The sequence below is a fragment of the Calonectris borealis genome, chromosome 4, assembly GCF_964195595.1.
Source record: "Calonectris borealis chromosome 4, bCalBor7.hap1.2, whole genome shotgun sequence".
Lineage (NCBI taxonomy): Eukaryota > Metazoa > Chordata > Aves > Procellariiformes > Procellariidae > Calonectris > Calonectris borealis.
The window spans coordinates 4,803,902-4,821,034 of record NC_134315.1 but is presented as its reverse complement, the minus strand read 5'-3'; the positions used below and the strand labels follow the sequence as shown (position 1 = coordinate 4,821,034).

At 36.2% G+C, this 17,133-nt stretch overlaps 1 protein-coding gene across 2 annotated transcripts in view; it reads right to left on the bottom strand.

Annotated features, from left to right (window-relative positions):
- Positions 1 to 17,133, bottom strand: part of CTNNA2 (catenin alpha 2) — a 527,667-nt gene that overhangs the window by 62,695 nt on the left and 447,839 nt on the right. For both annotated transcript variants that reach the window (XM_075148429.1, XM_075148430.1), the window contains exons 10-11: positions 3,202 to 3,294; positions 2,761 to 2,917 (exon numbers count right to left, since the gene is read on the bottom strand). In XM_075148429.1, coding sequence (XP_075004530.1) covers positions 2,761 to 2,917; positions 3,202 to 3,294 — 250 coding nt within the window. The remainder of the gene's footprint in view (positions 1 to 2,760; positions 2,918 to 3,201; positions 3,295 to 17,133) is intronic.

Here is a 17,133-nt window from a genome sequence, read left to right as displayed (position 1 = left end):
CTAAATAAGTTAGAAAAGAAAATAAACCATTTTGAAAAGACAACAGCAAATGGCCTTTGTAGAGGCAGAAGCCTGTGCACGAGCAGTTCATCTCCTTTACTCCGTCTGTGCCAGAGATGAAGGTGTGAATTTTTCATGCCACAATATAATCATATGTGACTGTGCATATTCTTAAATAAGAGTCGACAACAGTGAGTCTGCTCAGATGATGTAATATCAAGTAGGTTTATAGAAATCTTGGGAGCTGCATTGTTTTTTCTCAGCTTAGAGTCAGGCCATCTACTTTCACATGCTGCAGTATCATAGTTTATGTAGTATTCTCACACACAAATAATATGAAAGGATGAAGCAGATTTTGACAAGGATGAAGCAGATTTTGACTAAGTCAGACATTATTTCCCTGCAGCCATTACAGTTAAAAATCATTTCAATAATAAAACTATGACCAAATTTCATATTTGAGCAATTTCACTCTGAGGAACTCAGCGACTCTGAACAGCAACTTACTTTTCTGCCACAGACACCACTAAACTGAAAATGAAATGCTGTTCTTTGTAGTGTTAATAAATAAAACAGAATCAATCAGTTCACCAACTGCTTTTTGTTAATTATCCTTGTCCGCAAAAATAGAATGACATACTAATCTTCACTATTAAAAATCCCAGGGTTGGATCATTTGAGGGTTTCAGAAATGTTTTACATCATGTCAAATTTTAAACTGTAACAACTCTGAATGAAAACTGAAAGTCCCCTGAGCTGTGAATTACAGTAACTTGCAAGGCAAAATTCTTTGTTTAAAAAACTCTCTATCCACATTTAAAAAATGTTGCTTTGCTAAAAAATTCCTTCACTATTTTTTCCCCACCATCACCATTTTCTTTTGGCATAGCCAAATTTTGCCCAACAAGAAGTACTTTTTGAATATGAACAGACACTGTGTTTGGAATATAAAGTAACTGATTAAAATTATGGTCAACCTTCTTTTGGTAACCACTGTATTAATAAAACATGCCATCAACTGTGACACTCAATATGAAGAGGAGGAGGTGTCATTTCATGAGGCACGTTTAACCAGACACCAGCCCATTTTGCATGCTTCACTGATTTAACATCCAAAAATAAAAGTACGCAGTGTAAGCTGAGGCTTCCAAACTTACAGCTAGCAGCAACAGGCTTTCTGGATACATGAGATGTTTTCTTATTTTTAATAGCTAGAGATGTCTGTTAGAAAAAAATCTAAACCTAACAGAAATACTACTTCTCAGCTACCTTGGGAAGTTTGGATCGTAGTCAAGACTATGTTAGAAGAAAATACAATTTGAAAAAAAAGAAAAAATAAAAACATCATCCGTTCAGATAACTTCTGGGTTTATGCATACAAGTGCTTGGAGTGAACAAAGTCCTCAAACAAATAACCAAATGGCCATTTAAGCATGTTTGCCATCTCTTTGACTTGTGGATTGGGTCTGCAGTTTACAGTTTGGTCTGCCCTTTCCTTGTAGAACTAGGTCTGTTGAAAAGTGCTTGCCATCTTCAAACCTTGAATAAAAATCTAAGTGTTACCAGATTCTGAAATACCCTTTTATTCTAACAGTTCATTTTCATTTTCTTGTCATGGCTTGCAGTAAATGCTCTAGCAGTGATGTTGAACAGTGGAGTGTAATTATACTAAACCAAACTATTCCCTGTTACTACTAATAGCAGGATAAAACCAAACAAAATAAAGGGGACGGCAAAAAAGAAAATTAAGGAGTTTTTTAAAGGATAAATATTTTTTTCCTCCAAAGATCTTAAACTTTTATTAGTAAATTTAGGAAACATCAAAGAAAAGAATGTAGAATGAAACATAAGATTAAGGCCAAGCTATCTCCTGAAGTTTGGCTCTTCTGTGATGTTAGAGTAAGCTAAGCACCCTTGGCACACTCTATGTCCTTATTCACAGCAATGAAATTCACCTCTTTCAAACCATAATAGGAAAATAAGTTTTCTGCAGCAGACAATTAACCCAAGACATGCAGCACTTGGCAATTATAGTATTCATTGTGTATGACTATATTGTAACAATAGACTCTGCTACAAGTTGTAGCACCTTAGAAGGAGGATGGAGAAAAGACTGTGACCCAAAGAGTCAACGTCCTTCTTTTCTCCATCCCTTCTTTATGTAAGGACTAAGATACTTTGGTTTTGTAGAAGAGCTTGCTTTGCATTGTAATCCTTCCTCGCAAGGTCAGAGAGGTGCGAAGTTTGCTATTTCTTATGCTACTTTACTTATTCCCTCCGTTTGGTTGCATCGCTATGCTGATAACTCTGGGACCCAGAAGTGCTTCCCAGCTCTCTGGAAATGTACACACTGGTCATGTCCTGACAACGTAGCTAGATGGGACTCATATGGAACATCTGCCTATTTCCCTTCTTTCTATCCCTCTTCAGGGCCTGCTTACCTGGTGCGGATGATCAGGGGGCCAGGGCTGTATGGTACATCTGCCCCATTGTTTAGACTCAGCTGATTGGAGCAAAGCTACAAAATAAAGTAAGGAAAGTTCATCTTTCCTCCTCTTGCCTACAACTGCATGAGGACTCTAACAATTTTTACAAATACTGTCAGCCTGTCACAGGTTGCTCCTACTGAGTCTAGATCAGCATTCCAATAAGGACAGACTAATGGACTAATGATGCCTTGGTAATTACAGCTTTTCTCTGCTCTGACCCATTATTTTAATTTAGCAGTGTATTTTTAGAAGAGTCCCTTGATCCCCGAACCTGAAACGGAGAGGAAATCGTCCACCGAAGTGATGTCATCAACAGCTTCAGTGAGAACTCGCACTTGTTTTTCCCACTGGTCTTTAAAGACGTCCATGTTGTCCTGTGCTACTTTGCTCTGGGGTCTGGCAGCCAATGTGAGCGCAGCGTTTATGACCTGTTATTCAAAATTATTTGTTACGAGGAGTGGCAAAATTTTTTCACAACAGAAAGAACAAATACATTACGGACTGTGTTAAAAATACAGCATTACACCCCATTCGATATGCAGGTCTCAAGACAGGAATGTATATTTTTCACTGTTCATGAAAAGCAGGTAACAATATAGTGACAAAGGCAAGGCTATAATCTTCATCTAGGCTGTTTTCCCCGTCTAAGGAAACTGGTGCTTTTTAATGCCAAAAGAGTTCTCAAGTACCTTTTAACAGGAATCTTACTTACCTGTGGGCACAGACTATCAATCTGTGTTGCTGCCATACGGACTAACTTCACACCTTCTTCATTATTCGAGATTGAACAGGCCAGATTTGCAACCTGCAATGAAATCAGCAGAATGAGAATCAAGTTTTAGGCAAGCAGGACATTTTATACTTTTCTCTCTTCTTATTGAGCCTTGCCTAGAATGAAAGAATTGTATATAAGAGGAAGGATACAGCATCTTCTGTACTGGTGAACAGAAACCCATGCAGATTATTTCCTTACTAGCAAACTGAACTAGCCATCTTCATTAGATTTTTCTCAAAAACTTCCCTCACTGTCAAGTGTTTCACATTATCCTCTATAGCTTGAAAATAATCTCCTGAGAAGTCATATAGAGAATGTAGAGCATCCAGACAATCTATACATTTTCTTTCCTCACAGTTTCTTTTTCCTTTTATTAACCATGTCCATTATGAATAATAGTAATCAGGCTCATCCATATACTCTGAGCTTTGCAAAATGAAGAATCTTTGATGTCCTAACAGATGGAATTGTGCTTTTCCACCCATAAAAAAAACTCTGATACCTTCACTGATACTAGGAAGTTGCATATTTCTCAAGTATCTTCATTGTTTCAGATCCTGATGGTTTTATGCATGTTAAAATTTTTATAATTCTCAGGTGGACCTCTTTATTTCTATGTGATTGTCTGCCCTAGAGTAAAACGTCCATTAGCAAGAGTTTCATAACTTGGTCATGTGAAATGTCTCTGTTGAAAGTCCCATTCTGTAACGTATGTCTGAAAATCTCATTCAAAGATGTAGGTATCTACAGGTGCTTGTTCTGGCACAGCTGTGGGAAGTCTGAACCTCATAAGACTGAAGGCTGTTTGGATAAGATGAAGACGAGGAGACTTAGAGAGGCACCTGAATGAAATCTAGCAATCAGACCATGCCTCCAGACACTGCAGAGCTGCCTCTCTGTGGCTTGGATGCAAGTGGCAGAGCATGTTCTCCCAGCTCATATAGTGCTTCTTGCAAAAAATCCATTCCCAAAAGCTTTGTGCCAAGTCCATGAATCTGCCATGGGTTTTGCAAACAGCAGTTCATGTCACAGTGCCCATAATTAAGCTCATCAGTGATATTTAAATCACAAAGGTACATTCTGGGAGCGGGGAACACAAGGTATTTCTTTTAATCATCCAAAAGTATGGCTCTTAATTCCAATCTACATTAAAACAAACTTATAAAATTTTAAATATGCTTCCTTGATATTATTCAGTGTGCCTGAAGGCATAACTATCAGTTGGAAATGATTCATTAATTAGTTCAAATACCCCCATCTTTCCAATTTTCCTCCAGTCTCCCCTTGTGGTATTAATCTGTTCTCGTCTCCAGTGCACATCGCCACGTTAGCCTTGGTCCATCTGTTCTGCATAGAACCTATTTCACTTCACAGTTATGTAGAACGTGGTTTGCATATATCATGGTGACAAATCCCAGGGAAGAAAAGAACCTAAGGCTTCAAAGAGTCTTTTAGGCATTTCCTAGTCAAGATTTTATCATAATGTTGTGATTTTTGTTTTCATTTCATGGTGAGACAAATGAGTTAGTCTGTTTGTTAACAGCCTTACAGCGCTCATGTCAAAAGCGTTCTCCTAAACTGACATCTTCCAATTAATTTACCATTTTCTGTAGTCACTTCTTTGCACACATCAAACAGACCTCTTTAATCTTCATGAGAAACAAAAGCTAAGCAGGATAATAATTAGAATGCAGTAACATGAGTGGAAATTACAGACCTTAAAAACTAGCAAATGGTATTAAGTTCAGCAAAAGCTATCTTCTGTATTTTAAATAAGTGGTTTTTCAGATTGCCCTTTCATTTTGTGATTATCATGATGAAAATCTGTCCTAAGGCTTCAGATGCACCATATATCTCTTACTTTTTCTCAGATAGCAGTGAGATATGTGACTGAAAGGGGCTGGGTGTCATGAAATGGCAATTTAACTGCTAAGCAGGTCTTTGAGTTCTCTTGGAAGAGATCTTCACAGGAAAAAATCAGTGAAAATAAAACTTATTTCTTCTCAGTGTCTGTTAATTACTCTCTCAATAGAATCTGATGAGATATTTGGATATTGTAAAGTGTCCTAGTTTTCCAAGGAAGGACACAGAGATAACCAGAGAAAACTTTTTCTCCTTTTTTTGTAAAAGAATTTAGAGTTCAGTACATTGTTTTGGATGTTACTATCAATACAGAAGGAGTAAAATGTAATCTATGGCTACATTAAATATGCATCAAAAGAGCATTACAGTTACCTGTTTAAAAAAAAATGATACATATCGTGTATAATCCTAATCTAAATAGTTTTCTGTGGTATATTTCAAGTCTTGTATAAATATAGACCTGGATCATCAGCAGTCAGAAAGCAATACTACTTTCACAATTCAGCAAAGAGTACGCCAGCCTGTACCATGGGAAGATCTGATTGTGTCAAATAAGCATAGAGATAAGCAAATCCTACAAAGGTAGATGCAGTCTGGATAAAATTGAATTTAGTACTACAAATCAGAAATACTATGACTTTACCCAAAACTTATTTTTAAAATGTGGCAAGAAATAGACATTACTTGCAAAAGCCTGCGTTTCAACGCTGTCCTGTAAGCATGGATCTGTGAAACAGTACGAGTTTTAAGTGCACTCAATCACCAGATACGACACTGTTTAATTATTTTGATTCACTTTGTTATCAAATACACAATCAAGTTACCATCAATTAAGATTCTTGGCACAGCAAGGTCCATATGCATGCTCTTAGTCAATAGAAACCATGAGGTAATTCAACATGCTTTAGCCTACTATAAATTTAGCAACTTCAGATATTTTTCCTACCTAAAACTATAACCAAAAAAGCTTAGACCCAATTCCACTCCACTTAGCTGAGACACTTTGGTTAGGTGCCAAACTGATCTCTTTGGATAATGGATAAAAAGAGAAAGGCACTTCCAGAGACTGCTTCAGGTCTTTGGTTGACCATCTCATCCCCTAGATGTACCTAGTTTATTATTCAAACTTAGATTATAGCTAGCCCTGACAATTGTTGAAAAAGGCATTACTGAAATAAAAGAGGTTTTAGTGGTGCATTATAACTTGTTTTGCATGTGCATATTTAATACAACATATATTGTGAAGAACCCAGACTCTTCAAGGTTGGGAATTCGTTCAATACGCCACTCCTGTGTTGGATGGAGCAAATAGTTGGAAAGCAAAATAAAAACTCTGTATGTTATTGCAGCTGCCAATTTGCCAAAACTTTGATTTGACAGCCTTCACCTTTACGCTTCAAGTGCTCTGTCTCCACCAAAGCATTGAAGAGGAGCTTTCATGAGAGGCTGTGGAAGTAACCAGGTAATTAATTTTTCTTTTTTTTTTTTTTTTTTTTTCTGTTTACTAAGTTCCTTGAACATACTGAATTCACTGATTGACTAAACAGAATTTAAGTTTGTATTAAGATCAATGTGAACTTTCTGAAGAGTATTTATATGAATGAATACATTTTAAATACCAAAATCAGTAAACTGTGAATCATCCTCAAAATGCGTGGGGAACTTAATAACAATGAAACTGCTGTGTAGATAAATATTATCGTCCAGAATTTCAGGTCTGCTAAGCTACTCTTATACCACCAAAAAACAATTGTTAAACACCTTAAACCTGTCCTGCAAGAGCATGGAAAAGTAATGAGCAAGAAAATAAACACTCCAGCTCTAGTGATGCTGTATTTTTCTGCAATCACCAAAGCCACTGAACCAGTCCTAGAATTGGGGAGGTGAAAAAGTGCATAGTAACTCTTTCATATTAATTTCCTATCACTGGCACTGATAGTCCAAGATGCAATTCTGTAGCTTGCTAGGTATCTATCTTTAATCATGAAAATAGTTCCATTAGTTTCAGTTATTCAAAATATATGCAGGGTGAGTCCCAATAAAATGTATTTGCATGTGTTTGGTTGCATTTCAGCCTCAAGCAGTTTTCTGCTGTATAGCAGATGGGTGTAGGGAAGGATTTTATTTCTAATGCAAATTTTTATTACCGTTGTTGAAAGGACATACCAAGGCCAGGGTTTATTCTAAAGATATATGGCAGCTGGACATGTAAGTATTGTATGGATAGGCAATGCCTACACTAGTTTTTCGCTAGCTAGCAACTGAAGCGTGGATTAGCATTTTTTCATTGCTTTTGCCACGCATACTACCTAGGGCAGAAAAACTTTATTTCTGCCTTGAAATGGCACTCCAAGTTACAAAAGTAATCAAGGATCTTTCATACCAATTTACTTTATTTTTACACTGATGAAAATCAGGTGTAGTTACCTTTCGTTGTGTTTTTAAACTAGACTATTTCCAATTTTGACTTGAGCTCTTTGTATTATTGAAGGTAATTATGACAATCAAAATGTATTGTCCTCTGGTTCAAACTTAAATTCAAAGATTTAACATGGCCATTCTGAATTTAATGTACGTGAAAAGGTCCAAAAAAGAAATCTATCATTAGAGCAAAAACATAAAAAAGGGAGAGGTATACGCTATAGCAAAGGAGCAATATCAATACAGATATTGCTGCAGAATATTGCAGCTAATATACGTATTCTATTTCTTAATTTTTTCTTTTATTCTTTTTTCCACCATAGATTGCTCAGAAGAAATGATACAAAAAAACCTCTATTCAGCTTCCCCAACCACTTAACCATTCTAAGATAGAGAATGCAATCTATTTATATCTTAGTTTTGTGTATTCTTTGTAAACAAGTTTTTTTTACTTTTGTTATACATGTCTTTCCTATTTATGTCATTTATTTTTTCACTGTAATTAACTGATGAAAATATTAGGAAGAAGAAAATTTACAGCAAGTTATTCTTTTTTTAGGGAAACATAGAATAATTTAAACAAACCCAAGACACGGTCAAACTTATGTGTCTACACCACACATTTGAGAAACTGAAACTTTCTGAGCTATTCAGCTTAAGCTGAAGGTGGTTTAAGTAAGAGTCTTCGATAACATTCACAGTGGACTAAAGCCAAGCAAATAATCAGTTACCGTGTTTCAGCTGATGAGTGATAACTTGCTGAACTGTATCTTGACTATTTGTAATTATTTATCCATCCACTTAGTAATTTATCCAGATATTGTTGCAATCTCTGAATCCTTCAAAATTTTGACATATATTAATGTTGGTACTGCTGTAGGCAGCCCACTGATATTCATGGAGCCACAACTAAGAGATTTTTTCTAAAGGAGAGCACAGAGTTGAAGCTAAGTTATCCAAGATCTTCAACTTATTTATCCTCACTCTATTTACTCAAGCATTATATTATGAGTAAAACTCTATTTATCACTAGACGGGATGTTTTTGCACATACACAAACAAGTGCCAAGAATCAAAATGTCACTGAGAGTACAGATTGCAGCAGATTCCTCTTCCTCTTCATGCACTGCAGTGCCTGTTGTACTACCATGAAAATATTAGACTGTGCTCTCTTTCTCAGTATCTATTCCATATGGCACGGGGGGAACTTCATACTTGATAACATTGCCAATTGTCCCTCATTTATATTAACCAGTCACGTAGTCTTATCTAAATAAGAGATGTATTTTTAAGTTGTTCACATGTATGTACATTCACGTGTATTAAAAAATGTAATTGCATGCACAGCAGTAAAAAATGCATTCCTTTGTAAATTACTAATGATCTAACTTACTGAGTTTAACATTTGCTCTGAAAATTTTTTAATACTCTGAACATATCTAATATAAACTGCTCAGACATTTACAATACTCTGTACATATCTAAGCAGGTCGGTAACAGCAGGACGTTAGAAAGCTAGAGAGAATTTTAAGCACAACAGCCAAATGTTTTATTTCGTGCCCTATATGCTGCCCATTGAACTTATGAAAAACTCTTTTCACTTCTCAAAAGGTCAACAGCATATTCACTCATACTTACTACAGGAATAAGGCTTTTCCACTCACTCAAACTCCTCTGAGACTTCCTCCAGATCAGATTTAGTTGAAAGAGTCTTAAGAGATTTCTGCTTTTGGTAAAGTTCAAAGTAACTCTGACTGGAATAAATTCAGTGGGTCTTGGACTAAGATTTTTGAAAAAAAAATTAAGTATTAGAAGCCCCATGTGTTCCGAAAGCTCTATTCAAAATTCAAAAATCCTAACTTTAGACAACTTCACTGAAGTGGTGTTAATGCAATCTGAATCTCCTCCATTTCTAGGACCATTCTGGTACATGTCATGATTATTGCCTATAGGATGGAATAGAAGTGAGATAAAAAATGAAACACCTTGAAAAACCCTTCTATTTCACTATTTTCATAACTAAAAAAAAATACATTAGTTCATATTCAATTATAGAGCTGCCAGTAAAGAATACAAGAAAAAGGTATTGTATTATGTCTGATCGTTTACTTTTAATATTAGACAATAATAATGATTTTAGATATGAATAAAAAAGATATTCACCAGGAGTAAATACTGACTCGTCTTTTTTTTTTTCCTTTCTCTTTTTGCATGGAATTTGACCATACAACTGTGTAGAAACAGGTCAAGTTTCTACACCCCACTGATGAGCCCCAACCATGATAAATATGCCGGATGGCAAGCACAAGAAACCCCCTACTGTGGCCCAAAGACCTGCTAAAACAGGAGGGAGATGATGCTAATATCCACTTGCGATTTTAGACCAACTTTCCAGGTCATTGTGATTTCTCAGCAGGGTCAGCCCAAGCATTCTCTATGGAAAACAGGGGAAAGCAAACTGATTATAGAAAAGGCAGGTGATTGTTTCAGAGCATTTTTGCAATTTACATGTGAGACAAATAATTCTGGAAACCTCATAAGTTTCATTTGTAAAATTATTCAAGCAATGCTGATGGGCACTTAGAGTGGAGCACTGCCCAGAACTATAACCTGCGTCCTCAGCTAGAAACAAACAGGCTCAGAGCTGTTCCAGTTACCATGCGTGAAGACCCGATCCCACAACTAAAACTCTAGGCATATATCTGTTAGGGGTTCTATGTTCCACCATATGTCTAAATAGCTTGAAATTCAAGGACTTTAGAAAAGTGGGTGCGGATGTTAATTCCCAGAGCTGAAATCAATAGAAATGCTTTCCACTTTGACAGAAAACTCCCTTAGGAATTACAGATGATCATCCCTCGTTTTCATAAGAGTGTGTTTCTGAGGCATTCAGCAGGAATACAATTAATTGATAGTCAGTAGTATATATACACCAGCAGGGAGGGAGATGAGGACAGCAAAGGGCTTCTCTCCTGAGGTTCACTCCCACAGGAGTTGGGAAGTGCAGTGGGGCACTCAGCCTCAGACATATGGGATCTCTCCCTTCAACGATTTGCTCGCTATATTGATGTAATTTCTGAATTTTCTCTGTATACATGTACCTGCTGAAGAAATAAACAACAAACAGCTGTAGTAAACCAAGAAGAAGAAGAGCAGGACGCAGTCTCAAGAACACAGTTAAGATCAGATTCCTGCTTTAATTTTAACTGGTCTTGAGCCATATAGCATTGCACCGATGAAATGCAGCAAGTCTTTCTCCTACAAGAAAGCAGCTTATAAAGCTGCAGGGGATCTGTTCTCTATTGTCCATCTATTCAGGTGGGCCATGAAGCAGATATCCTGTTCTAAACCACATAGCTAACATGACTGCCGAGTCTAGGTAGTATAGCTAGGATTGATTAATTTGATTTACTGATTTTCTGAGTTACAGGTATAAATGCATTTTACATTGCAATGGTACACATTTATTTTCTTTCTTTCAGGGAAAGCAAATGTAAAATGTCCAACTACAAGAATTTCTTCTGCATAGGTCGGACACCAGTGACTCATCTCAGTGCTCTTTTACCTCTGTTAAGCAGGATCAGGTTACTTTTCTATTTAATTTGACAATAGGTAATGGCTTTCTTACACCATTTTTCCATATCTGGTCTATTCATACTGAAAAAACAGTGAACAAAGAATATAGAGGAATACCAAAACCTATAGCAACATCTCTGAAATGTCAGACAACAGAACCTTTAACCAACAGTAACTTTTATGCTCCAAAGCATGCAAAAAGGCCAAAAGAATTTCTTGGTTTGGTATACCAATAAACAAGGAAGAAATTCAGGGTGTTTGTGTATTAATCCTTTCTGGTCAATCTGCAATCAAGGCCACTGCTATTAAAGCTCATAATGAATTATGAACAGTGTATACTGAAATACTCAAGGGGCCAGAGGGCAGTTGGTGTCCTATGGAAACCAGATTTACAAGACTGCAACGTGTATGAGTTGATCCCATAAAGCAATTTTGATAACATACCTCTGGCAGTGCTATAATTAATAGATATTAATAGCAAGTAGTTACCAAAGCAATCCATCTATCTAGTAACAGTCCACTATTTTGGCAAACTGTTCAGTGACCCTAGAACAGGGATGCATGCCTGACTAGGCTGTGATAATTAAACATTAGTTATATTATCAGGAAGCTATATTTTGACAGTTGTTGAAGAAAAACAGAGAGTTGTGGTAGGAACTCAAAAAAGTTCAAGATAGTAACAGATTCTTTGAAGATATTAACACAGTGTGATATCAGATACCCCAGGGTATAAACAAACCACAAATTATAATTACTGATCCCTAAATAAATATAACTTGCGAGTTAGATGGAACCAATTTTAGGGCTGAAGTTGAGCAGATAAAGAAATGTATAACAATCTAAACAGCTGCTAGTGATCAATAGCACAGGTGGGGACATCTTTAAATTCTATATAAGCATCCAACAATAGCAACTTGTTGTTCACATGAAAACCTGAAAATTGGGTATGCAGAACTAGTCATTCTGCTGTTCTGCACTGCTATCTATATAAATATTACTTTATTATCATTAAGGGGAAACGTACCTCTAGTCCTTGTGCTTCATCCATGACCCTGCCTTTGAGGCAAGCTTAAGATTTGTGACCAGTGTGTTGGTCATCCCCTGGCTTACATGAAAGCCCACATCTGCGTCAAGATGAGTGTCCCACTGAGGGAGAATTCATCTTTTGGCTTTATTTGGCCTACTTGACAGCCTGGAAGCACTGGTCAGCACAAACACTTATTCAGCCACAGCTCATGCTGCATTTGTCCAGCCGTCAAAGGAAACATAGATAGGAAACATGGAAGGAATCTTTGAAGATAAGATGAGGAAGTTAATAGGGATGAAAGACTACGAGCATAGATGGAAACCGGAGACATTGCAAAAGTAGAAATGTTGATACACTGTCACAAGGACTGGAGAAAAACTGTAGGTATTGCATGAGAAGGAAGATTGCTAGCGGGAGAGATTATCATGGCATGTAGAATTTAAATTTATTTTTAAGAAATCAAGACTTATTAGTTCCCTTGCTCACAGACAAAACCTTGTAAAATGCTGATTGCCTTCATAGGGGTGAGTGAAGAGATTTTTATTTAGAGTGATATTTTAAAGGCTTACAAAGTCATATTCAGAGAAAGATTGATTTTACATGTATCCAATTTTTGTGCAATAATAGTCTATAAAATGTTTTAAAAATAATTTAGTAATGGTTCAACAGTAATGCAAAATGATGTCATCTGCCCAGAACCAGAATGTGTAGACAAGGCAACAGAACTAGATATTCCCTTTTCTATTCCTCCTCTCAGAATGCTTTAACCCTGGCATGGAGAGAGCTCATATTGGCTCGAAACATCATTTAGTTTACTCATTTGCTTAGTAGCCCTTTTTCCTGCTAATACATCCCCTTTTCTCTTGGAAAAGTCATATTTATGATAATGATTTTTTACAATGTGAATGTCTGACACCAAGGAACAAAGACCCAGAGTATTTAACAGAAAAACATGTGGATATAAGAGGTATTTTCCCATTTCTGTATTATAAAAAACTAGTCAGCCAATCACTCCTCCCTTTTTGTCTTATCACTGTATATCCATACTTTTTGTATGATCAGAAACAGAGGCATGACTTACATACAGTTGTTTAACAGCAGCTGCATTTATACCAGTAAGCAAACCACAGCCTGAGAATTTGCACACACTCAAACACCTTTTTCAACTGCAAACATAATCCTTAGCAGAGTTTTAGCCCAAACTACGTCATCTATATAACACATGGTCTCTCTTATATCTATTAAAAAGATGTGGGCAAAAGAGATGGCATTGAGAAACCTTACATCTCAATCTGTTCTTACAGGTAAGTAAAGGACAATGACGTGTGAAAAAATGCATTTATATTTAGTTTTCACTCTTACTCTGAAAGGGGAATACATTTTAAAAAAAAAGGCACTATAATTATTCAATGTGCTGGAATTCATATCCTCAAATTATATTTTCTCTTAATTTAAGACTGCATTCTTACGGTTTTTTTCATAGAATTTTGTTTTTGTTATAGTACTTATAAAAATGTGGAAAGTTTCATCTTAGTTGTAAACTCAATCATATGGTTTATTTGATTAAGAACTGTTACATTCTGACTCAGTCTTACATTTTATCCCAGTTCTCACACATTTGCAGTTCTATGCATGAAAGCTGATTACCTTTTCAAAGGATCATCATTAGCTCATAAATATCCAAAACCATTTGAACAAAACCAGGATTATTTCTTGTGTATTAGAGTGCTGTTTCTGGCTTTTTCTTTGACTCCTCAAAAAAAAAAAAAATTGTCATATGAATGCAGCTCACACACAAATAGTTTTTAATAATGAGTTTTTATATCAAGAGCTCTTCATGTGACTTTTAGCATTAAACATAAAATTGGAACAAACGTATATCTAAGAAATAAAAACTGATGTAAAAATTCTAAATAGGACCGCAGAGATCTTTAATTCACTGCGCTCTGATTTATGGTCCTCTTGGCATGCCGAGATCAGTATAATAAGTCCATTGTCTCTGCTATTAGACTTAATGGCAGTATCAGTATGCATTTGGGCTCCTTTGTAAACTGCTAGTTCAAAGTCTGTGGCCAATGGGTCCATGATAAAGCTGCAGAGAGTTTCTCCACCAGTCCATCTTAATAATTTTTTAAGCTTTTGATAAATTTAATTCAAAGTAACATAAATTTGTGTCTCAGTGAAAATTAAATTCCTAAAATTGCAGTGAAAACAGGCAATTGTTTTGAGGACACAAACCTTATTAATCTCTTAATGCCTCACTGAGGAATGAGTTTACCTGGTAGCCCACACTGAGGAATACCAGTAGGCGAGAGATTTCATAAATTCTGTGGGAAAAGCTGCAGCTGGATTGGACACTTGACCAGAAAATACAAATATCTAAGAAAGCAGGATTCATAACATCTAGTGTTTACAGAACTGCTTGTCTAACAAAAGATATTACTTCTTCCTACAAAACTACAGCAAGAGTTGCACATCTGAAAAAACTTCAACTAGGAAGCAGGAGAGTTATTGTGTTTCTGTGGGGTTCCATGTTGGTTACGAGAAGACAGATTTGTAGTAAGAAGATATTTTAGTCCTTTTATAGGGACTCCTGACATCTGTGATATGTTTAAGCCAACACTGTTAATATCACTCCGGACATGTGAAACCCCAGGTTGAGCTGAGGAGTTGCTCTGCACTTCAGTTTCTTGTTTCTGTAAGAAAGGAGCTGTTCGGCACTTTGGTTTCTTGATTCCATAAGAACTTTTCAGTAAATCACCTTTAAAATTAGCCACAGGTGAGTGAATGAATTATTAGAGTAGATTTTTTCCCCTGTGTTGGTTAGGAAGCTATCCTTCATCAAATTACAGGTCATTATTCAGTTTTCCAAGATCTGTCTTTAGATTAAATGATACCTGAGATATCATCCTGGAACAGGAAAACATAGGAAATGCAAGGACATATACAATAAAATGGAGCATTAATGAGTCTCCTCTCAGGCCCATTCCATGTTGTTTTGAGGAGCAGTAATTGCACCAATGAATATGTCTAGTTAAGGTGATGGACGAACAGTACTTTTTTTTTAACCCATAGATTGCTTATCTGTGGAGCAGGTGAGGAATAACACCTCCCTATGTTCTTCTTTAGGAGTAGGCAAACCAAGTTTCTTTTAAATTTGGGAACATTCTGGTCAAGTTTGATTAGTTTCATCAAGAGACTAGATACCGCAGGAACATCCATTTCACTACATCAATATTTATATAATATTACTACGAGTCGTGAAAATTGGAGCCAAAAGGAAACTTGACAGATGATGCTCCTGTCTGAAGGCAGGATCGGCTGTAGCTAAACCATTCCTAGCAGATGTTTGTTTCACTTAGCCTCACGAGTCTGCATTGATACCAGTTGTATGGATTTCTATTCCTGTACATGAAACATTTAATTAAGGAAAACAAATAGTAATAGTGTGTGACGAGGTCAGATTTACTAGACCAACTGCAATAACTGTGCGCTAATCTGCGCTCAGGGCCCATTCAAATACATATTAAGAGATTGAGTAACGATAGCAAGAAGAACAAAAAACACAACCAAAAAACATTTTTCTTTCCTCTGCATATTTCTCCTTTGCAGACTCACTGTTAGCTAAAATCTGGATCTGAGCTATTAGACTTTGTGAATGAAGAGAACAAGGAAAGAAACATTTACCTACTGCACAGCAGTAAGGCTATTTGCATCCATTAGGACTATCTTTACATGCTTATAATAAATTCACAGAACTTTAGTACCTTAAAAAAAATACTAACCAAAAAACCCTTAAAATGGGATCTACCGAGAAGCTTCATACATCAGTGTAGGTGATATTTTTAGCTAAAAGGAATTTTGACATCCCTTCATGCTGTCTTTTTTGCGTGTGCATTTCTGTGCTTGAAACACTACCACAAAAGATTATTGGTTGAGTCTGAACAATTCATCTTGTAAATTAAATTTCCACATAGTACCCAGGTTCTTACGATATCTTTATGCGCTTGGAAGGCCAAAGATAAAAATATTAAAACATATCTGAAGAATTTTTCTTTTTCTGACAAGCTATCTTCGGAAGAGGTGACATGCTGGTTACTCTGATCTGTTTAACGCGTTATTATTGCTGTCTCTACTCAGATGTCTGTAGTATCTTAGACTCCCCAAATAATGCAAATATAATGATAAAATTTTTGATCACTATTTATGTCATGTTATTTAAAATGTACCATGGTCAACTCAATTCTATTTATTTGAAAACTGATCTCTGTTCTCACAGTGAGAAATACCAACAGAAGGCCTGAACACATTAAAACGTGCTAGCAAATTTTAAATATAAATTCGTTAAATTATGTGAGAGTAAGAGACAGAGGGGGTTCAAGTGCAGCTATAAACAAAAACAATTAAGCACTTGCACAGTAAAGAACTGCAGATGACATCCAACATTTCACTCGATGACATAATTCTAAAGTAGAAGTACAAAACTCACCAACTCTAACATAAAATGACCAAGCCTCTTCATTCAATCCATCCAATGAACCAAAGCTGAAGATCCCCAACTGATGTACAGCAGCTTTGTTCCACTTCAGCAAAGCTGCAGTGATTTACACCAGCCTTGGCTCATATAACACACTCTTTGATCAATAAATTGTAGCTTTGACAAACCAAGGTAGAAACAAATTCCACAATCAATCCACCAGCGATACACAAATGGTAGTAAATGTTGCTCTGTTTTCACTCCTCTATATGTATAATGGCATTCCAGAAATGTTGATGGGACTCTATATAGAAGTGTCTCTGTAGTGCCAGTCCATGCATAGAAAGAGGTAAATAAAACAGAATTTTCTAAATGTGGCAATTCATCATGAGAGCTTTTCTTTCATTGGCATGAAAAAGACACGATTGGCTGACCGAAGAATGTGTTGTAGTCTATATAAAAAAAATGTATATTACATTGCTACCAGAAATATTGAGTAATGTAT